The sequence below is a fragment of the Periophthalmus magnuspinnatus genome, chromosome 10, assembly GCF_009829125.3.
Source record: "Periophthalmus magnuspinnatus isolate fPerMag1 chromosome 10, fPerMag1.2.pri, whole genome shotgun sequence".
In the NCBI taxonomy this organism is placed as follows: Eukaryota; Metazoa; Chordata; class Actinopteri; order Gobiiformes; family Gobiidae; genus Periophthalmus; species Periophthalmus magnuspinnatus.
In genome coordinates, this window is record NC_047135.1 from 11849601 (window position 1) to 11874388 (window position 24788).

Here is a 24788-nt window from a genome sequence, read left to right on the forward strand (position 1 = left end):
GGCCAGGTTATGGAGAGCTTTGAAAGTGATGAGAAGAACTTTGAACTGAATTCGCTGAGAAATGGGAAGCCAGTGGAGGTTTTGGAGGACCGGGGTGATGTGTTCACACAAACGGGTGCATGTGAGGAGGCGGGCAGCAGAGTTTTGTATGTATTTCAGTTTATTAAGTGTTTTTGAGGGTGTGCCATATAGGATGCTATTGCAGTAATCGATTCGGGATGTGATGAATGCATGGATTAAAGTTTCTGCAGCTGAAAAGGTGAGTGATGGGCAGAGGCGTGCAATGTTTTTGAGATGGAAAAATGCAGTCCGGGTTATTTGCTTTATATGGGATTCAAATGAGAGGTTTTGGTCAATGAGAATACCAAGATTTCGGATGAGTGGGAATGGAGTGAGTGTGGAATTATCAAAGTTTAGACAGAAGCTTGAGGAGGACTTAGTGAGTGTTTTAGGGCCAATTATTATGATATCGGTTTTATCACTGTTTAGTTTGAGTAGATTGTGTGTCATCCAGGTTTTGATGTCATACAGACACTGTGTGAGAGAGGAGTGAGTTGTTGTGTTTATGGATGAAGTGGAGATGTAGAGCTGTATGTCGTCGGCGTAGCAGTGAAAACAAAGGCCATGGCGACGAATGATACTGCCAAGAGGGAGAATGTACAGAATGAACAGGAGGGGACCAAGCACCGAACCTTGGGGAACACCTTGAGACAGTGGAGCAGTGGAGGAGGAGCAGTTATTAATACTGATGTATTGCTGTCGGTTGGTAAGGTATGACTGGAGCCAGGACAGAGCAGAGCCGGTGATGTTGATGGAGGTCTTGAGGCGAGAGAGGAGGATGGTGTGACTGATGGTGTCAAAGGCGGCAGTGAGATCCAAGAGAATGAGGATGGAGAGTTGGCCTGAGTCAGAGGAGAGGAAAAGATCATTTGTTACCTTGAGTAGTGCTGTTTCTGTGCTGTGCTTTTGATGGAAACCGGAGTGAAATGGTTCATACAGATTGTTGGAGATTAGGTGCTCTTGTAGCTGTGCAGCTATGACACGCTCAAGGATTTTGGACAGAAAGGAGAGGTTAGATATGGGCCGGAAATTTGCAAGGTTGTCAGGGTCAAGACTAGGTTTTTTAAGTATGGGGGTGATAGCTGCCAGCTTGAGAGACTGTGGAACAGAGGCATTTGTAAGTGATGAATTTATGATGGTTATGATTAAAGGAGAAATGGTGGGAAGACATGCTTTAATGAGAGGGGAGGGGATGGGATCCAGGGAGCAGGTTGGTGTTTTGATGCCTGAGAGGAGTTTGGTGAGCTGAATAGGAGTAATGGGGGAGAAATGAGAGAGCTGTTGAGTGGTGCTAGGAGGAGGCGGGTCAGGAGTAGGGGCTATGTTGGCTGTGGGAAGATTGAGGGAATTGTAGATTAAGTCAGTTTTAGTCTGAAAATAGGACAAGAAATTATTGCATTTGGTTGCTGTGAAGGATGATGAGGTGTTGTCACAGGGCTTTAGGAGTTTGTTGATTGTGGAGAAAAGGGTTTTAGGGTTTTTAGAGTCAGAATGAATGAGATTTGAGTAGTAGTTTGACCGGGCAGCATTTAGAGCATCTTTGTATGACTGAATATAATCTGTGTAGTTTTGGAGATGGACAGTTAGACATGTCTTTTTGTACAGTCTCTCAAGCTGGCGCTTACGTGATTTCATGTGGTGGAGCTCAGGAGTGAACCAGGGGGCTGTGTGTGTGAAGGAGACTGTTTTAGTTTTGATAGGGGCAAGTTCATCAAGACAGGAGGAAAGTGTGTTGTTGTAGTAAGTGACAAGTTCAGAGGTATTTTCACTTGGGGGGGGGTGGGGTGGCAGACAGTTTGGTGGTGAGAAGCGCAGAGACAGCAGATGCATCAATGGATTTGAGGTTCCGGAAAGTAATTTTGCGTTTTGTTTTGGGAGCTTTTGTTTTGGGCCAGATGATCAGACACGTGGAGATTATGGCTGGAGAGGTTGTGGACTGAAAAACCTGAGGAGCAAACCAGATCGAGAATGTGCCCGCGGGTATGGGTGGGAAAATTAACTTGTTGGGTGATATTAAAATCATGAAGTAAGTCCAGAAATTCTATGGCAGGTTTGGAATCCTTTGAGTCAATATGGAAATTGAAGTCACCAAGGAGGAGGAGGGATGATGAGATGGCACTTAGCTGGGTCAAAAGATCTGTAAACTCTGAGAGAAAAGAGGTGTTTGGTTTGGGAGGACGGTAGATAACAGCAGTGACTAAAGGGGATGGACCAGATAGTTTAAATGCAATGTATTCAAAAGAGTGAATACTCGAGAGGGAAAGTGGGGTTATTTTGGTGTCTTTTTTGTAAATGACAGCTGTGCCACCACCTCTTCCATCAACACGGGGTTTTTCAATGTAAGTAAATCCATGGGGTGTAGCCTGATTAAGTGAAAAATAGTCCAGAGGTTTGTGCCATATTTCAGTGAGACAGAGAAAATCTAGGTTATTATCCTGAATGTATTCGTGGAGGATGAGGCTCTTATTGTTTAGTGAACGGGTGTTGAGGAGTGAAAGCTTCAGGTGACGTGGGTTTGCGGTGGGATCCGAACAGCGAGGAAGAAGACGGAGATTTGCCAGATTCACGTGCGGTTTGTTGTGATGACGTATTGCGGAAGCTGGCGAGCGGTGTGACCAGAGGATCGGGATGGCGTTTAGAGATGAGAGATGGCTGAAGAACAAGCGACCACCACCGCGGTGCGGAGGGCGTGAGCCGCGGAGCAGTCCACGTTGCCGGGAAGTGTCAGCACAGAGCGGGCGGCAGCGGTTGTTGAGCTGCAGGGACATTCTCTGTGCGGCAGGAGCTAGCAGGAGGCTAGACTTGGCTTCAGACCGGCAGAGTGTCCGTGTTGGGACTGCTCTGGATGCGTGCTGGTGGTAAGTTCCAGTAAGGGAAAGGACACTCACAATAATCCACAGGCTGTAGAGCATGTTAGAGCCTGAAATCCGTGCACGCGTTGCCTTTAAGTCCGCGAATCCAAGGAAAAGATTCCAAGCAAATGAGCAACATTTGCTTGGAATCTTTACAGCATTTACATTTCTGTTATAAGACTTTTAATTAAGTGCTTTAGCCACTTATACAATGAAAATGACAAAAATCTTGCTCATGACCTGTGTAGTATGTTAATGCTATTGGAAGTATAAATATTTAATTTTAACTATGGCAAAACATGAGCTTCCAACCAAACCAAGCCAACTGTAAACTCCAATGTTGAAAACACATTTAACAATTTTATTATAAAGCTCTAACTTGTATTATGAGTATAAGCCATTGTGTGAAGCTTTTGCTGTGACTGAGTGAGATTGTCCTACTGTGGTCTGGGAGACAGTCCGGTAACTCTTTTTCAGTATATGACACAATCATTTGATTTTTACAACTTATAAACTAGTGACAGTATTCAATGACCAATACACACTGAGAGGAATCTGTATCTGCACACCCAGCTGCTCTATTACTGTACATTTATATATCATATCAAAACACAATATATAATGTGTATTTGTATATAAAATATATTAAAAACAAGTGGTATGGGTCAAAATAAATCTATATTTACAAACCACACACTGCAAACTAAGAACACACTGGACATGATTGTACACTGTGACAGTCATTCTGCAACATTGGCTCAGTTGTTAGAGGTTGGAGGATCGAGTCCCGCTCAGACCAACTTCTGTCATTATGACTTTAGTTCTGTCATTGTGTCCTTAGGCAAGAGACTTCACCCAAGTGTGTGTGTTAATGATTGGTGGTGGTCGGGGGGGCGCAGATTGGGATTAGCTAATGCTAATGATTACACATAATACACATTTGACCCACAATTAAGTCAATAGCAGAATAAACCACGCTTACCGACCAAGAACAGCATCCAGTCCATCAAAACATAAGGTCCTCTGCTCCTGAGTCCACCATGAGATCTTCACTCGGTTCCACGAACCGCTCCGGGTCCGAGATGCCTCTAGTTTAACTTGTACAAACATCCACAGTGTCCTCGATCGCGTACTTCCTTTGTTTTGTCCGTTTCATCATGTTTAAAACGCAAAACTGCTACAAAACAGTGCGTAACAGTGCGCCCGAGGGCGGGCCGTCGGAACGTTAAGGGGTTAAACACTTGCACTTGCAAACACTAGCATCATTAGCGAGTTTTCACTCCACATCGGCCACATCGGCTAAAACTGTGGTAGCGGCCCAAGAGGACGCCTGTCAATGACGTTGATAAGATGCGCAAATCCGTATGTGAATCATATAATTGTCTGGAGCAGCTCGTCCCCGGTCACACTCACTGATTCACATTGAAAAATAGCGCAGAATGAATTGTTGTGTGTTTACTTTATTTTCAACTCTGGTTCGACTTTTTTGTGCGCAGCATAGATTTTCTGTGCGCAGAGACCGTGTCAGCAGTGCGCAATTGCGCACGCGCGCAGTTTAGAGGGAACAGGGCTTCCAAGTCTTTCATGCAGCTTAATATAAAGTCTGTAACGTCCTGCACAGAAATACCATTGATGAGTCCATGTGTTTCAGAAGTACACAAAAGAACTATACAGAGATCAGCCATAACATCATAACCACTGACATTATTTAACAATTGAAATGAATAACATTTTATGAGATGAAAATTAAAGAATTTTCTATCTCAATTTTTAATACCAAGGAAAACAACTTAAACGAATGAAATATGTTGTTTTTGGTGTGGCGTGAAAAATAATAATAATGATAATAAATGTATTAAATAAAAGGTGATATTGTGATCTAAATATGTGTTAATACGCCATAGAAGTGTAATACGTGGGCGACACACGAGAGGAGCTTGGAGTACAGCTGCTGCTCCTCCACGTCAAGAGGAGGCAGCTGATGTGGCGTGCGCCTCTAGTCTGAATGTCTCCCTGGGGTGTTATTCCGGACATGTCCCATCGGGAGGAGGCCCTGGGGAAGACCTAGGACATGTTGGAGGAACTATGTCTCTTGGCTGGCCTTAGAACTCCTTGAAACCCCAGCTGGAGGAAGTGTCTCCGGTGAGGAAAGTCTGGGAGTCCCTGCTTAGACTGCTGACCCCTCCACCCGGATAAGCAGAAAAATTGGATGGATGAATGTGGACAACATTAGCTCAGTTAGTAGAGCATTTGTCCACTGAGCTGAAAGTTGGTGGGTTGAATCTCACTCTCGACATAAGCATTATTGGTAGAGCAGTCAGATCCAGTGACCCACAGTTTGGCAGTGCGATTACAGCTCCCACAAATTAACAGTGTTGTTGTGTTGTAACACTGTTTGAGTGTCTTGAAGGTGGAAAAGCACTATATAAAAATGTGACCATTTACCATACTATACCTCCTCTTTAATCTTCAATTAACTTGTTAAAATGTGACGGAAAAATATGAGATTACTGTAATAGAGATTTTTTTTCCCCCTCCAATAGCGACAAATTGTTTAAAGGGATTCAAATTAGCCATGTTTTACTACAGCAGCATATAAGCTCTAACTGAACTACTCAAATCACTTCAGTACTATTTCCCTATTTTACATGCATCTGCTTTTACAGTGGTTGATCGAGTATTGAATGTGAGATTAGAGACACGGATTGCATATTTGGCCTCTCTGAAGTGGACTCTGCGGGGGTTCAATGTTTTAAGTGCTGTTTTTACTTTCAGAAGCACTCCTGCTGCTCTGGACATCCTGATTATTTTCATTTCTCTCCACCTCCACACCCCCTCTACAGGCCAACAGCAGGCATAGCAGCAGCCATGGTGCAGGGCTATAATGACTAAATTACTGTTTAGCTCTAAGCTCCAGTCACCACACTGCTTATGCTTCTACGTCTCTCTCTCTTTGTAGCTATGCCTGGTTTCTTTTGGGCATCCTGTTATACTGCTGTTTCTATCTTTAAATTAGTTATCAGTAGAAAAAAAATAAAAATACAACTTTACTTATTCAGCTGAGCAGACTACAACTTTCAAACAATAAAATCTATAAAAAATGGTGAGGCTAAAATTGTGAACTGAACCACATGATTTATTATATATTAACAATCTCGGAAATTACACAACTCACTAAAAGTTTATTTTAAAGGAGACGCATTCTGCAAAATTCAACTTTTATAAATAGACTGATTCATACATGTTTGAATCATCTTTATTCTACTACATTCCCGACGCCATTGCTCAGAAAATTTTTATTTTTATTTATTTATTTCCTCTTTAAAAACCCTAACCCAACATGTAGTATTCAGCAGCATCTTGCCAATTTGGCACAATCAAAGAAAATTTAATTATGATCCACGGGTATCATAGATTATCACTATATATCAGACAACAGCATACGATTTCTTCATAATATGCTTCTTTAGTAACATTGTAATTATAATCAATACATAAAGAAATGTATAAAGAAATGATAAAAGAAGATGAAAATGCTATACACTTGATTTTGGTTCAATGTTATGTGACGTTATAAAGTGCATCAATTACATAAACCCTCCTATTTATTCTTTCGCTCTTCCTTTGTAGTTCTGTCCTATTTCTCCGCTCCTTGGGCCCTCCCCAACTTTCCCCCATCTTCTCGACCAGTCTTCATTATTTATCATGAGGCATCTCACTGTAAGCTCTGTGCTCTGGAGAGGGGGTTCAGAGGAGGGGGGGAGGGGAGACTGAAGAGAAAAGAGACGGAGAGGGAGACAGAGAGATGAGTGTTTCAAGTTGAAATAAATAGTTAAAAACAGAACTGGTGAAATATTTCTGATTTGTTAAAGCTAATAAAGCAGTAGCCAAATGGATCATGAACACTGTGGATAACTGGATTGTCCTCATTGTAAAGTTATTTTACCATTTTGCCATTTTGAAAAACAGTAAAAAGCTTATTGGCCTGTCTAGGTGAAAGAGCTCTTGAGCTAGGTTTGGTCAGGACTACCTTAGCTAGAGGATTTCTTTTGTGCATTTCAGTTGATGGGGGAAAGCAGAGTGGAGGAAACCCACACAGACACAGGGAGAAAATGCAAACTCCACACAGGCGGGAGTCGAGCTTGGAAGATTACTTACCTTACTAAGTAAAAGTGCCTATGACAAGTTGGACTCCTCATTTTACTAAAACACACTCACAATCATTATATTTAAGCTAAAAATGTTTTTTTTTTTTTTCTCATTTTGGAAATGATAAAAATTTTACTTCCTGGTTAGAAATGATGACATCATACTAGGGAATTCCAGCTGTTGCCTAACAATTATATACTACACTGGGCCGAAACCCCTTTAATGTGCAGAAATTATGATTAGACAAATAAAAACATAATAAAACACCTATACTTTGTTATATAATAATGTTTAAAATATCAGAAAAATGTGTTTATTACATGTGAGAATCTAGAATGTGAAGATGTCACAAGACTATTGAGTACCTTGGACTTAACTATAAAAATATCCAAAAAGTAAATGCCTAAATGTTAAACATGATCATTTCTAGCAGTGACTAGAGCTATGAATTCTCTATATTACAAAAAAACAAACAAAAACAAAACACCATTATAACATTATTTTTAACTGCCTCCCACCTGTATTAAATATTACTAGACTCCAGAATGTTGTGATGTCATCTGAAACACAGAAATTTTCAGCATATTTTTCAACTTTTCACAAACTGCTTCTTGTGTAAAATAAGCATTTATATCGACAGGAGGTATCTCACTAAATTAAGTCAAAATTGGAGAATCGTCAAAACCATACCATACACACTTTTAAAAGACTCCTCTTAATGATATAATGAGTCACCTTTGTTTTAAATTATCTACAAATTCATTCATTACTGGTTATCATACAATATTTAAAAAAACTTTTGTTCTTTTGACTTATTCCTCTTCACTAAAGGATATGATGGCAATACTTACGTGTGCAGCTAAACTGGTGGCTTACACTATTTCCACACGGTCCTGTCTCTCTCCCTATCTCTTACACAGTGCACAATTATGGTGAGCAAGGGAGAGGGTTGTCATGGGAACAGACATGGCGAACTGCATGAGAGAAGAAGAGAAAATTAGACCTAAATGACAAGATAGTAGCGTTTGAACACAAAAGAGAGAATAAAAACGGTTTACGTGAAAGATAACAATACATAATTAGAATCCATTTATATTGTTACTAGCTTAAGTAGTGAGCAACGGTTCCCAAAGTGTGGTACACATAACAGTGGTGGTGGTCAGAAGTTGAAATTCATGTCCTGGTTTTGTGTCATAGACATAGATAAGTGAAATATAGATAATTGTGGTACTGGTTGTGTTTGTGGTTTTATGCTCTCCTCTTAATTAACTTTTTAGACAAACAGCTTTGCAGTTTTGTTATCTTGCAAGTTCACTATATTTTTTCCTTTCTTTTATTTTACTTGCAAGCCACAACATCTGTTTTGATACAGACAGACCATCCATGTGCCTGATTGGCTAATCCACTTGTCAATCATGGTGGTCTGAACTCGGGGAGATACAACCGTTAACCAGGCTCACATACATCAGTATTAAAAAATGTGTATCCTGGATCCCAGAGAAAAGTTTCTGTAGCCTAGTGTTAATAATACATAAGAAAACTACAAAATTAAATTTTAAGAAATTCATTTAAAAAATGCAATAAAGGCTGTGGTATCTCTTAAGTCATTGGTAATGGTAATATTGTATAGGTATGCTTGTCCTATATGCCTAAAATATTCTGTGGTGAAAGAGAGCACTTGTTGGCCAGTTTAACAATTTTGCAAAAATTATTGAATCCTATCTCACCAAAATATAATTTTCTTCTTTCAGCAATGAGCTTTGGAGAAGGCAGAGAGAAAAAGGGATGTTTGAAAAGATGGCTCCCAGCTCAGTGCAAACACGGTCTTTCTGTTGAAGATTTGTTGTTAAAACAAATGGCAGACGCAGCTTCACCAATAAAGTTGCAGGGCTTTAGGTCTTTTGCTTTGATTTTTTATTTTATTTATTTATTTATTATTTTTTTTTTATCTCTCTTGCGCATTCAAATAAGAAACTAAGTATATGCGCATGATTTTGTGGGCGATTTTGACAGTGTTCGACAGTCAGACAGATGGAGGGGAATGTGGCAGAGATGGGTCTGTGTTGTCCAAATGGTTCTTCAGAAATGCAGCCACGAACAGAGCAGTAGATGGTTATTCTTCTGAATTCAGTTTGGTTAAATTTCAGAATTTTTTTCTAAGCTGCTGTCTATCCATCTGTAAGCAAAACTACAGATATTACATTTATTTAAATAATTTCCTAATAGGCTTCTACAGTAGAGGGGGGTGCCTAGAGATTGCAGTGGGTCCGAGCAATGTTGTCAAACTCAAATTCACAGAGGGCCGAAATGAAACCTGTGAGGGCCAAACTAAATAGTTATTGAAAATTTTCAACAACATCTGCATGTCTTTGAGAAGGGGTGGATTAAATTTGAGTCAGGCAACAGGTAGCAGATGCTAATGAGCGTCAACAGAAGTGGTAGGGGCCGGCACCAACACATTTGCAAAGCATTCTGGGATTCGTAGTATTAGAGGTGCATGCGTTATACTGGTGCGATGGCTGGTGGGCCAGCTCAAATACATATTTCATATGATCTCGGGGGCCAAATATAATTATATCAAGGGCCAAATTTGGCCTGCGGGCCTGAGTCTGACATGTTTAGTGTAGAACTTTAGTTGTGCAAAAAAAAAAAAGAACAGGCAAACAAACAAAAATGTACATTCGTGATTGAACAAATCCATAGCAACAAAAACTGTTTATTTCTGTGAAATAAATGCTGCTTCGGCCTTATTCTTTCTTGGGTCCACAGGAAGACCTCAGGTTTAAGCAGGGAAAGTTTTCAAGAAAAAGTATATCTCAAATTTATTATTTTTTGTCTTTCCACAGCCCATCCCCACCAGCCCTACGAGCACCTCTCCGACCCCGGGCGGGACGTTGGGGATGTCCAAAATGGATGCCCCGAGCATGCAGGATGTTTACATCCTGTCCCCTGTGTCTGGACTCTACGGCACCAGGTGAGGGCGCTCTCTCTGCTCTCACTCGATACAATTACAACAAGAATAATCAGAGAATCCAATAATTTTATCTTACTGGTGCGTGTTTACATGCACAAGAGAAGTCTAATCATCATAAACACCTGGTGACGTCTGTCAGTTAATCAATTGATTTTTTTAGTAGCTTTTGTATTCGAAAGACAGAGTAGAATTCATTTTAAAATATCTTTAATATTTTCTCTTTCTGTTACATTCCTTTGTCCTTTTTTGCATTATTATCCTTGTCAAAACCTGTAGAGATTAAATGAATCAGATTACTCACATCAGATGTAACTGGTTTGGATGAGATGCACACAGAAATCTGATTATTATCTGACTTCTGGAACTTTAAGATTATTTAAATGACATGTAAACCACGAAATCTGATTTGAGTAATCTGAGGGATGATCACAAAGACGTCAGATAATTTTCCTTTTTATATGCCGTTTTAATAGTCAATCTGAAACTCAAACTGTTAATAATCCAAGAGAGTGTGCATGTAACCACAGCCACTGTTTATATGGCATTTCAGTAATCTCATAACTCCAGAAATCAGATAACGTGATGATGATTATTAGTGATAAGGACATGTCTTTGCCCATGTCTTTGCCCTACTGATCTGATCTCCACTTGTACCTTTAGGGATGAGCTGGGCCTCATGTCCTGTGACGACATCAGCCGCTACAGCTCCCAGCCCGGCTCTAAAGGCTCTGAGGCAGTGAGCTACTACCTGGACCAAGAGAGTGGGCAGTACTTCTCTCTGCTGGAGGGAGAAGGACCCCCGGGACCCGATTATGACCGAGGCCGAAATACAGGGGTCCGCAGAAGAGACAAGACCCCCACTCATGGTAAAAATATCTCTACAATCTCTTCACATCTTTTTGTTCAGCAGGCATGCTTTCTTGTACAATTGTGTCATCTCTTTATTTTGTAATAACTACACACGATTCAAAATTAGAAAAACAAAATTCACGGATTTTGGTCAATTAAATCAAGTTGATCAAAACTGGCAAATTCTAATGCAGCTAAACAAACATTTTTAATAATCCAGTAATATGGTCTTTCTCAAACGCGCTCAATTGCTTTAGCTTGTCAATATTCCCTTTTTAAATACCTCAACAACCATAGACCTTATATAGAAGTGGACTACGTGAGTGTGACGTCACCCAGTGTTTGGCTCCAGTCAAATGAAGCACGTTGAGGCTAACAGTTATAGGGGTGAATTTGGAGCCGAGTTCGATATTTGGAACTCCGGCTGCGAGTATCATAGCAACTAAAGAGCCAATCCAGAGCAAGGCTATCAAAGGTAATGCCCGCACTGCTGGTCTAGCACGTAGTGGGCTCTTAGCAACACTAAGGTTTGTCAGTCAGACCTATTGCTAATGCTAGCGAGAGTCTTCAAGAAAAGAAAGCACCTAATGTATCTGTTATTAATGTTCTTATCTTGATGCACAGACAGAACAGCAAAATAAAAACACCAGGATCATGTAGAGTGAGTTAATATGGTCATTTTAAGACCAAAATGACAAGGCTCAGTGCAGCAGTTATAGAGAGAGGGGTGATAATTTTTCAATGTTAAGTGAATTGAGTCAATGGAGCAGGAAGCACCCTTGCTGACTTCCTATTTGGAATATGGTGGCTAGCAAATTAGCTGTGTCCATTTATATATACAGTCTATGTCTACAACAGACAAAATGTTCACTTGCTGTCTGCTGATACAGTATTGCATCAACATTGCATCATTGGTAATATTAATTAGTGTGTGGTTACTATTTCTTCATACATTTACCATACATATTTTATGTTATCACCTCATGCTTCTGCTTAGCGTCTGAACCACAAAACACTGATCACATGACACAAGCTTTGTCCAATCACAGTCTATGTCCTTCACTATCACAGCCACAGACTTCCTCCGGGACTCACAAACGCTCAACACCCCAATATGCTCATATGAATTTAGAAATGTGTGAGAGCAGGGTTGTACAATCAATTACATTTTAATTAAATCACGTACCAATAGTTTCAAATCGTCAGTGATTAGCTTGGGGCTTTTTAATGCATACAATCCTCAGTAGAAGCATTGGATTATTTTGTGTTAAATGTCCCGCTTATGTTCATGAGATTAATATCGTAAACCATTATATTAGTTTATTAAAGGTGCACTGTGTAACTTTCCTGGTAGAGGGTCCACCTTCTTGACCTCCTTGTCTCCATGGAGATGTTATTGCTTTGCTTGGAATATTCCACAGTATGCTGTTAAATATATTAGTCTTGGTGTTCTGAAATACTTTGAAAAACATGTGTTGTTACTGTGAGTGAGGTCACCTTTCCACAGATCTGGCCTGTAACTTGGTCTGGCACCGTCACCTACTTTCAAGCAGTACTGTAGAACATTCCAGACAAAGCAAAAATATTTGTTTGGAGACAAGCAGTTAGTGGATCCTCAATCAGAAAAGTTACATAGCGCACCTTTAAGAAAAAAATTAATAAAACCATAAATTAATTAATTAATTGGATCAGAAATTGTGATTGATCAGTATGGAGAAAGAAAAACGTCCTATGTAAGGATTATTTTAAGGTTAATATTTTCTCTAACTATTGCTGGATTAATATCTAGACTAATGTTTTAAGAGTTCTTAAAAGTCCTGTTGCTCAAAGATGGGCGAGAAACTTTGAACCTTAAAAAGCTTTATAGAAGTTGCTTGACTCCCACAGCGACCACATGCTTTTATTATTCTACTTTGAAAATAGATTTGCCCAAAACTAATGAAGGAGGACTCAGTTGCCCCACATTTCTAAAATATTTAAAGATGATCTATTTTTAGACCTTTGACATCACAGCAGGGTGTTCCTCCTGATGTTAATGTAGTGGGCTTCAAATTTTCCGTTTTAACAGTTTATTAGTGAAGCTATCGTGGAAACTTAACCTTTGGTCATAACATTCCTCCATAGATTGCTGTTGTACTAATGTAAATGCAATGAAAACATCATACAAAATAACCAATTTAGCCATAAAAATGATATGTTGATTTATAATGTTTCTGTTACCTCTATTAACAGTGATATTTAGTCGGTGTCAGTTAGTAAATTATCAGAACCAAATACTGTTTTCAGTTTTTCCATATTCATGGGAAAACTCTAGCACCCAAAGAAAACATGCAAAGGCACAGGAAGTAAACTCCACACTAAGGCTTCATCTGCTAATCACATCTGGGGCCTTCTTACTGTGAGACCGAAGTGCTAACTACTCTGCCACCAGCCCACCAGACTACTAGATGTCAACTCAGTAATATCTTACATTATAGCTGTCTCCATGCACTTTGTACCAGTCCCAAAAATGTCTCCTGACCCTCACACACAATTGTCCTCTTGTCCTCCACTCATCACATGTCCCAGTGTCTTTACCACAATAGCTCTATAAGTCCCTCCCACCTCCAGCTTCTCTAAATGCCGATTGGTCGTTCCAGGTGACCACAGACCCGTTTCCATGCCTCCCGAATATAACTGGATGGCCGAGCCCAAGGAACCCAGCATGGGCAAGAGAGGGAGCAGAGGTACACATGCACACACTTCTACACTAACCCAAACATTAACCTAAATATAACCAAATCGCTTCAGACCGGTCCTCATGCTTTGCTCCATTCTCAATACATCTCATCTGTGGTTCTTCATGGTGCTATGGTGGTAAATGGATACATATGAGCATATGTGCTATGTATCTGCGGCAAATCAACATAAATGCATGCATTTATACAGCTGCTCTGGAAAGGTAGGTGACTAATATATGGTGTTGAAGATAAGAAAATATTTACACCACAAAAATGAAGTTAAAGGCACAGTATGTAACTTTCTGGAGATAGCACGTCACCTGCATGATTCCACAGAAATAGCAAGTTAAAACTATACTTATAATATATTCTATTTTCTCCATGGTGATAAGTTTCATGCCATACTGTGGAAAAAGTAGCCAAAGGAACAGCATTTTCATGGAAGCCCCTCCTCAAGGCTACGAGCAACCAAAATGAAAAAAAAACAACAACATACTTTTATTTTAGTTTATTTTACTGTGGCTTTAAAGGTGCGCTATTTGATGTTTACCTGGTGGGGGGGCTGCCATGTGCTTGTCTCCATGGAATTTTCTATAGTATTAAACTTATCTCAAAAACATGCATTCTTATTGTGAGTAGTATCGCCTCTCCACAGAACGGACCTGCAACTTAGCCTGTTTCTGTCACCCACTTGCCTCTATGGAGATAGTCAAGTGTAATGCCATATTGTTAAACATTACAGACAAAGCAAAACATCTCAAAGGAGAGAATTAGATAAAAGAAGAGTTACATAGTACAACTTTAAATGTTTTACACTCAGAATATTTGTATTGATTAAAAAAAAAAAAATGCTTGATGAAGTTTAGATTTTAAGTCAAGGTGCCAAAATTTCAAGACTGCAATCTGTATTTTAAAATCTCATTTAAAATTTCCAATAAACATGACCAATTAGTGCTGAAAAACATCTAAAACAGTATCGGGTGATTGCTGTTCTTTTTGTTTTACCAATAAAAACACTAATTGTAGATTTAAAGGGTGACTATTTACTTTTATTATTTTACTGGTGTTTGCACAGCTATTTTCCAATAATTGATTAGCCCATGTAGATGCCCTCCTCTATGGGCTTGTCTCCCATATTATAGAAAGCAAAATTTGACTCTAAAGACGTCTTCCAATTTAACCTGGTATTCTTCTGACAGAGCAGTAAATCAGGAGTGATGTGAGGAAATAGCATTTATATAACGGCTCTGGACACATAGTTTTTTTTTCTGTGACTAATTTTAACCTGTTCAACCGTTTTGAACCCACTCTCCATCTGTATTCAGGCGAGGATGCTTCACTCTGCCGTCACAAAGTCTATGAATAACATTAAACCAGTGTGTGTCTCTCTCTCACCTCCTCTGCTTCTCTGTTCTGTCACTTTCCACGGTTTTACATTAAAGAATATGGATTGTAAACAAATCAGGCAAGAACATTTTCCCATTTCAAATAAACTTTCAGGGCTTGTTAGTATTTGAGATTTCCAATTTGGCATGAACACTGCAAACAGATAAGCGCTGTGTCCGGATTGTGGATCACTATCAAATGCAATAGATCTAAAGCTATATGTTCTATTTAGATTTGGTGTGCATAACTCAGCCGTTTTAGTGGGGTATGAAAATGGTCTTTAGTTAGCTTTGGTGGATGTGAAATGCTATACTATTTACATAAGAGAGGTCATTAATAAACCAAATGTAAAGGAATGACTGCAGCTAATCAGGTATCTAATTCCCTAACACAGACATTTTTAATCTAACCATAGACTGTATATATAAATAGAGATGATCATGGCCACACTTCCAGCTCCATCAACTCTGGCTCCAATTCACTTTACATTGAAAAATTTGCCCCTCTTTCTGTAACTCCTGCAGTGAGTCTCGTCATTTTGGTCTTAAAATGTTCATATTAACCATTTCTATATGATCCTGGGTTTTTTATTTTGCTATCGTGTCTGTAAATCTAGATATGAACATTAATAAAAGACGAATCAGGCACCTCCTTTCCTTGAGATCACTCCCACTAGCATCGGCTACAGGTTTGATTGACAGCTTTGCTAAGTACCCGCTCCATGCTAAACCAGCGGTGCAGGCGAGAAGGGGCGTTACCTTCATCAGCTCCGCTCTGGATTGGCTCTTTGGTTGTTATGATACTCGCGGTCAGCATTCGAAAAATGAAACACGGCTCCAAATTCACCCCAGTAACCTCTAGCCTCACGATGGGTGAAGTCACACTCCCTTAGTCCACTTCTTTATACAGTCTATGAATCTAACGCAAATATTTAAAACTTAAAATTCAATTAAATGTTTTATGTTGTTTTTATAAAGTTTCTTGTGGTTGTTAGTTACCACATGGCTGATTAGCCCCCAGCAAGCACTCACGGTAGAGGTATTCTTCATCATGTATCAGTTTGAATTAAAGCCCAAATATACTAACTTCACTGATTGAGTGAGTAAATGAAAAATATATTCTAAAAGTAGAAGAAAAAAAAAGTTATTACGATCTGAACATATGTTTTAAGTTAATATAGCCACTAGTGCCTTAATAGAGGTTTTTCTTTCATTGTAAATATTGTATTTCTAAAGGTTACTTTGTCAGTGCCCTTTCTTGTTATTTTGCATTGTACTACTCTGAAAATCTATGTTCTTAAACTCTTTTTTGTTATATTTCTTTAACTCCTACCTCTCCTCTTCCTCATCCCCTCTGCCCCATAGATTCAGACAACTCCCTGCTCCGGTACCTGAGTGATGATAAAATCCTGGTGATCGAGGAGGAGCCTGAAGGTCCAGGAAGAGAGAGCCGACGAGACTCCACCCGGCGCTCCAGACGTAAGAGCAGAAACCCCAGCAGTCCCAGCTACCCCCTCAGCCCCTCCCTCCTCTCCTCCACCTTGCGCCTCGACCAGCCTCTGGATGCACTCTCGGTGAGTACAAGTAGTAGTAGTAGTAATAGTAGTAGTGCTACTAGTAGTAGTATCTTAGAACATCATTATCAGCCTCTCACATGATTCTGAGATGTTAGCTATTTTAGTTATAGTTTTGGATAATTTACTTGCCTCCAAGGATATTTAATGTCATAGTGTGGACGTTTTTAGGCAAGGCAATAACATCTCCACAGAGACTGTATAAACAATTTATTGTCTTCACACTTACAATACTTTTTGGCAACATTTTCAAGGATAGTTAAAGGTGGATGGCAACCTGCTCTTCTATATTTTATGCTCTGAAGCCATTTTAATTTTAGCACACTGCATTAGCCAAACCATCCATCTTATCACCTACAAGTTACACATTTAACTGTAACTTTTTCTATGTCATCATATTTTACACTTTTAATCCCAGTTTGTAATGTAAAGTTAGGTCACCAACTTTATAGATTACGTCATATATCTGCTTGCATGTCGTCTAGAGGTGAAACAGGACAGTGAGGAGGGGCTTGTGACTGTAGCTGTGTTCATTAGCGAATCACACTTACCTGTTTCAAACTCCACACGCACATACACACACGCACACACACCCCCACACGCACACGCACACGCACGCACACACTTTACACCTCTGATATGGAGGACAGCACAGGAGGAGCACAGGTACAAGCAGGGCACAGCACATTTGTATTCAAGGTTGTATTCAAACTCCTTACGCCAATCCCCTCATAAGGGCAAAGATGAAATAAATTCTTTATCAGGATACACAATACTTGAATTAATTTGTATCACAAAACTGTACGCATGATAATCATAATCTTTTTAAATAGCCCCTTTTAAAAAAACGAGATGAATCATTACCCATTGTTTTTAATTACCGCCAAATTAAATATTTTAATTTCAAGATTTAACCATTGTATTTAATGTTGGTGTAATAACTCAGACTTCCAGGAGTTTTTCATAGTTAAAAGGTTACTTGACAACTTTTTGCAACCTCGTTACAATTAGCTTTTGGATAACAATACTTCTATTTGAATTATAAGATGTATGAACACTCAAACAAATTGTATGTGACCTGGTATCTGTTTGTGTGTAGTCCTCAGAAGGATCCCACAGGTACATGAGCTGTTCTCATTTGTATTCAAGGTGGACATCTCCTGACTCCTAATGCCCCCATCTCCTCAGACAGCTCTGATTATAAATACAAGTTTATAAGTTTATTCTGGACAAATACAGCGTCCTTCCTCTCTCCTCTTGGTATCCCTCTCTCTCTCTCTCTCTCTCTCTCTCTCTCTCTCTCTCTCTCTCTCACACCCACACACCTCCTCCTCTTCACCCCCATCTCTCCTCTCTCCACACCCTCTCTCCTTTCTACCCTCTCTTTTCTCCCTTTTTCTTTTTCCCTCTCTCTACCCCTCTCTGTCCCTACCCTTTCTCTCTCTTACTTTTTTCTCTCTACCCCTCTCTCCACTCCTCACCCTCTCTTTTCCTCTTTGTATCCCATCTATATTCCTTTTTATCTCAATTCTCTCATCCTCTTCTCCCTCACCTGCTTCCTCCCTCTCCCCTTCCTTCCCTATCTCTCTCCCTCCCTCTCTGTCTCTCTACCCCCTTGCTTTCTCTGACTCTACTCCTCCTGCCTTCTCTTTATTTCTCTCACTCTTTCTTTCTCTACCGCTCTTCCTTCTCTCTCCCCTTTCTCTGTCTCTCTTGCTTCTCTCTCTACTCCTTCCTAGACGTCTCTTTCTCCCCTCTTTCCCCCTCTTTATCTCCTCTCCTTCTCTCCCTCCACTCCCCTCTCTCCTTCCCCTCTGGAGCCGATGTATGACTCAGCATCAGGCAGACCAATTACAATCACTGCTGTCAGACTGTGCTTAAAACCACACACACAAATACACAGTGTTTTAACAGCTTGGCCGACACCAGCTTCTCTCTCCCTATCTCTCTTCCCACTTCTCTCTCACTCACTCTCTCTCTATCTCCCTCTCCCTCTTTCTCTTTCTCCTTCCACTCACTCTCCCTCAAACTCCTTCTTCCTGTTTCTCTCCCTCTCTCTGTCTCTCCTTCTCTCTCTCTCCCCCCCCTCTCTCTCATACCTTACCCTCCATCTCCCCTTCTCCCTCTCTCCTCATGGCACTGGTGACTCATTGGCATTTGCACATGGAGTAATACAGTATGTATGCTGCATTGACAAGCATATGCTAATCACTGGCTTTAGCTGTGCACGAGTTGTGAAAGAACTCAATGTACTGTTTTAATTTGCCATCATTTCTTTATGATTGCAGAGTGAGAAAAAATCTTTTCAATGTGTAAAACTGTACAAAAATGACCAAAAGACAGGGAAATCAGGTGTGTACATGTAGTCGTACATTTATGAAGCGCTTATTACTCAGTTCAAACTCTAAAACGTTAAGTTGAATGCAAATGCAAGTGTATATGTAAGAGTGCAACTATTCAGATACAGGGCCCAGGACAATGCTATTGCTTTGCCTGAAATGTTCCACAATATGACATTAAAAATTATGTATAATGCATTTATTAAACTACAGATGTTTTACTGCCAAACAAACAAACACAAAATGCCTTTTAGTGTAAGCCTCTCCACAGCTCTGGCCTGTAATTTGGCCTGATAATGTCACCTGCTTGTCTCCATGGAGATAGGTTGGCCTATACATTTAAGTCAGTAAAGTGGAGCAAAGCAACGACAACTCCAGAGAGTAAAAAAAAATGGAGAAAAGTTGTATAGTGTGTAGTTAAACAAATGTATAAGATGAGACACATTTGAATGTATAGTTAGTATGAATGTATGGTTTGTATATAAATAAAAGTGCAATAAAAGTTATAACTTTTTTGGTGGAGAGCTGTCACTGCTTTGCTTAGAAAGTTCCACAGTATGACATTAAACATATCTTGCTTTTAATCAAATATAGGACTTTGTATGGTTTAAATATATATTAGGAAAAAAAGTGCATATGTACTGTGAGGATGCGTGTGTCGTAACAGTGGGTGTAGCGGACCAAAGAGTGCAGACTCGGGGAATATTTACAGTGTTTATTGTACAGATTGAGACAAGATACAAAACTGAGGGTTGATCTGATGGTGAGCAGGAAGCCAGGTGCGGGCCAGGATCCAGGAACGTGGAGTGCAGGGACGGAGCAGGGTCAAAGCAGGGTCAAAGCAGGGTCGAAGCAGGGCTGAAGGCACACATAGGATCCAGCACCAAACGCAGATAATCCAGTATGGAACAGGGTGAAGCAACACAGAGCAACGGAGGCACGACAGGAACACAGGGAACGACAGGAATGAAGGAACAACAGCGCAGACAATTTCGCCCTGAGTGTCTTCTCCCAGCTCCTCTTATCCACGGCAGGTGTGGTGATTAGCCAGATGGACAGCAGGTGCGCGCGGGAGGAGCCGAGAGCTCCGCCCAGCTCCAGGTACCGACCGGTGAGGGAGGAGGAAGAGCACACAGGGAGACAAAAAAAAGGCAGGATCATGACAGCATGAGGTGTTTCTCTACCGTTTTGACCTTGCTTGGTGGCATCCCGCTAGTCCATGTAGATTGTTAAATTTAATGCCATACTGTGGAAAATATAGGCTAAGCAAATAGCATCTCCACGGAGACTAGCCAATGCAATGAATACGCTAACAGATTTAATTATGTCAACTTTGAAAAGAGAACTACATCCTATACAGTAACTGAGGTGTTGACCAATACTACTTTTAACTAGGGGTGAAAAGTAGCTAATTACAAATGCTTACAGATTTAAAAATTACAAATCCTAAATTCTTAGCCTCTGCTCATTACTCTTCCCATCGTTACTCCTCCATACATCCTCCTGTTTTTCTTTAACAATAACACCAATGCCACTCTCTCAAGAGTAGAGAAAACCATTACAGGGACAATACAGTACATCATGTCCAGGGTAAAAGTGTGAATGGTGGAGAGATGGTTTATTTGGGAGGTTATTGTACAAGCAAATGAGATCCTGTTTATAATCCCTGTAACCATGGTGAGGTGATTCATAGTGCTTTCTGTTACAGCGAGGGGCGGACACACTGCGGGCGGACACTACGGACAGGTGCCTTTGTGATCGAATGAATATTATTGTTGTTATTGTTTGTGAGAGAAGTCTAATGTAATCATTTGTGTGCATGTTATTTTAGCAGGTACTCCGGGTCCAGTGGCTCCGGAGCAGCGTCTATGCGAAAGGTGAAAGACAAATGTTTATTATTGTCAAATTGTTACTAGATTTGTTTTGATTTAATAACACTGACTTGACAGAAAGAAAATGAAACCTGATATATGCCTATAGCACAAAGTCAGAAAAGAATAAACAAAAATAAATTACAAAAATAAACAAAAATTTGAAAATGAAATTATCATAAATCAGTAACAAGAGCACTTTGCAAACAAGACATATTTCATAACCTCTAACAGAAGTTTAACACCTCCAATCACACAGGTGAGCTATAACAAACTGAGTGAAATGTTTTGCTCAACGGCTCAGGAATGAATTGTAGCAAGCTTTCTTATTGCTTTCTTATTCCATATTAGTTGCATACATCTTTACAGAGGTATTTAAAAGTACCCTACGTTACTTTTTGGTAGTCCAACACATGCTTGTCTCCAGGGAGATGTTATTGCTTTTCCTGGACCATTTTACAGTATGGCATTCAATTTACCCATCTCCACTGACATAAATATGCATGTCAGTGTGCACTGATAAAATGCATGTCACAGTGTTGTGTTGCAATAAAAATACCAATTGACTAAATGCAAGATTGGTAAGTTGAATGCTATACTATGGAACATCCTGGGCAAAACAATAATATATCCATGGAAACAAGAAACGAGCAGACTTCCAACCTGAAAAGTTACATTGCGTACCTTTATATAGACCAGGGAGGCCTTGAAGAGAGCATTAGCACCCTCCAAGCCAGGCTTTGTTAAATAAAGGTCATATAGGCTATAGCTATGTATGGTTGCTATTGTTAAACTAATCTGCAGTTCTATATAATATTAGGTTGGCCTTCCCTTATTAAACCATAGGCTGATTCACAAAAGAATTACAAGCTTCCAATTTTACTCTTCAGTGTTGTTAAGATTTGTGATTTATGTTGTAATAATAGGATTCTGTTCAAAGTTCACATTTTAAGCACGTTCAGAACAACTGACAAAAAGGTTAAGATGGGAACTGGCAAACTAATACAAGAGCCACATTTCAGAACATGTTTGTACAGATCTAAACTGTAGAGTAAGACAGGAGATTTTGTTGTTTGTGGAGGAAATTATGGTACTTCAAAAACTGCAGGCTTTGCGATTTGCTAACCACGTCCATTCAAATTGTGATTTCGATTAGATTGCGATTAATCTTGCAGCCCTAGTAGCAACCAATCTGTTATCATTACATCATCTTTCTCCTAGCAACTGCGGCAATAAAGATCAATTGTGTTCAAAAATAGCTCACGCAGCCAGACAAAAACAAGAGTGATACCTGTGATGAAATCTTTTTAGCATAAAAATGTGATTAAATCAGCAGGTTATGTCAAAGTGCTGTGTGTATTTAGGTTACTATGACACTGCGTTAGTCATGAGCTCGGGTCTGTCCTCCAAAAGTGTTGTATTTGTGAGTCAGACGATTCTCAGTAAACACATTTATCAGTGATGCTGGAATAAATATCCAAGAGGTGTCTGAGCCAAGGGCGATCTATTGTTTGTATACCAATAAAGGTGCACTATGTAACTTTTCAGGCAGAGACTACGCCATCTGCTTTTCTCACAGTATGCTCTTCCACAGTATGGCATTAAACATATACCTTACTTTTATTCAAATATAGTTTGTATTGGCTAAAAATATAAAAATGTGGCAAAACATGCATTCATACTCTGATGGTGGTTGTTTCTCCGAAAAGATTAAGTTTAATGCCATACTGTGGAACAAATATGCTAAGCCGATGACCGTCTCTCCAACAGAAAGGTTACATTGTGATCTCATTGTATTGGTTAGTTTTATATTCGTCACATGGTTTATTCTTGGTCTAATTTAATCCAAGAACCAATTTTCCAAGTGCATGTGTGGTTTTCATATTAGGGGGCTATGTAGGCCACTGTTGGAAAAATGCCCCATATATTTAAATAGTACATATATACAGCTTCTATTCAAATAAATAAATAACAATCAACACGTAAAACCTTTTTGATTTATTTACTGAATAGACTGAAATAGCAGAAAAGGTGACACAAATTGTGACAGCCACACCAGCTCTTAGCCCTCCATTACAGGTGCAGTGCCTTTCCTGGATATATACCCCGTGAGCTTTGAGTGCCCATAATCCTCGCTGGTGTATGTCCGATGGGGTAAAAATAACCTAAATGTGAAAAGAGAGTGACCACTGCACCTCCGAATGTGAAAAATACATTTACACCGAGCAGAAAGTTTGTAGGTTTTTTTTTATAACTATTTATAAACCTGCTTTTTCTGTCTGTCTCTTTCAGTCATTTCATTACACCTCCCTACGGACGAAAACCAAAAAGAAAAAAGGTAAGGTGCTGTCAAGACATAATCTATTTTTAAATAAGATTCTGTACTATATTGCCAAGTGGGCCATTTACACAAAAAGACTTTATGGGCAAAATTATTGGATTTTGGGGGTTTACAAATGAGGTACAAAGTTCAGGATTGTTTTTATTTTTTTCATATAGTACATTACTTCAACAGATTTAAGTGAAAGTTTAACATTGGCCAATTAGTACAAAAACTCCTTATTTCTTAATTTTTCAGGGGATTTTATTGTAATTAATTATAGCGCACCACTGCGTTTTGACATATTGTAAAGTACTGTCAAATCATTTGTCATTGTATGTTATAAGGTTGTGAAAAAAAAAAAAAAAAATGATACTAAAACTCTACTCATTTGAGACAATATAAATACTGGAAAAATCTGATACTGCAAGTTCTGATAATGCAAATGTCAGAACTTGTAAAAAAACAAAACAAACTACTATATAGAGTACAAGTATTTTAGTTATCATTGTGTAGTATTGATGTAGTATTTTCCTTAGTATTCCATTGTAAGTATTAGTATTAGTGTTTTAGTCCACTTGTATTTTTACTAGAATGCTAAAAATACACTAGCAAGATAATAATTAAAATGCTGAACACAAAGAATAACAAAAAAAAATGTGGAATGGTTTTACAGGTGATTTCAAATTATTCTGTGAGTCTGTGAGTGTTTCTTCTTCTTTTTTTTTCTTCTCTAGGCTCACTGACGAGTGCGAGTCGGAGGAGGATCTCGTGTAAGGACCTGGGCCATGGAGACTGTGAGGGCTGGCTCTGGAAGAAGAAAGATGCCAAAGGATATTTCACTCAAAAGTGGAGGAAATACTGGTTTATCCTCAAGGAGTCCTGCCTCTACTGGTATACCAATCAGAATGTAAGGATTTGCACTTGTATTTGTTTGTGGATTTTTTTATATATTTTTTTTTAATTGTCACAAAAAATATAAGATTAGGGGCATTAGGGAATGCTATTAAAACACTTATTTAGTTTTATTTGCAAAATAGATGGCCTACTGTAAATTATAGTTTTATATATGTCAACAATCTCTTTTATTTTACCATGTATTTTAAAGAATACTTTACTATAAACTGTTATCTGTAAAGATCCAACCAAAACCTTCAAAAACTGCCTGCTTTGGACCAAACTATAAAACTGATTTTTCTCAATAATAACAGCTAATCTTATCTGATTGTCCACTCTTGACCTTTTCACAGTTTTACAGTCCAGGCGGAAATAAAAGATTACCTTTGGAAGAAAAGCTGTGAAATTGCTAAAACAAGTTCAGGACATATATACCGTATGTGAATATGATTAACAGTGTGGTCAAGTTTATTTTAGTTCAAGCTTGAAGATATTTTTGTGCCTGAAAATAGTTTGCATTGAGTTAAGCAGAAATAAGCAGATCCAGCAACTGCAATCTGAGCAGATCTTTATAAAGTCATTGACCCTACTGACCCCATCTGTAACAAAAATAAAATGCACAAAGGAAGGATATTGCAACTATAACTTTCCAATTCTACCATTTTTTTTTATATATATTTAGCTGAAAGACAAGAAAATCAACACTTTAATATCATTTCAACTCAACCTCTTTGATAGTAACAATTATATAATTGCTTAAGCACAAAATGTGTTAAAAAAACAACAACAAACAAACTA

General features: G+C 39.2%; 1 protein-coding gene across 1 annotated transcript in view; it reads left to right on the top strand.

Annotated features, from left to right (window-relative positions):
- si:ch211-26b3.4 (connector enhancer of kinase suppressor of ras 2) overlaps positions 1–24788 on the top strand; it is a 116673-nt gene that overhangs the window by 75773 nt on the left and 16112 nt on the right. Inside the window, exons 10-17 of the mRNA XM_055225075.1 lie at positions 9908–10035; positions 10696–10901; positions 13524–13610; positions 16355–16563; positions 20611–20648; positions 20734–20779; positions 23066–23111; positions 23831–24003. Of these exons, the coding sequence (XP_055081050.1) occupies positions 9908–10035; positions 10696–10901; positions 13524–13610; positions 16355–16563; positions 20611–20648; positions 20734–20779; positions 23066–23111; positions 23831–24003 (933 nt within the window). The remainder of the gene's footprint in view (positions 1–9907; positions 10036–10695; positions 10902–13523; positions 13611–16354; positions 16564–20610; positions 20649–20733; positions 20780–23065; positions 23112–23830; positions 24004–24788) is intronic.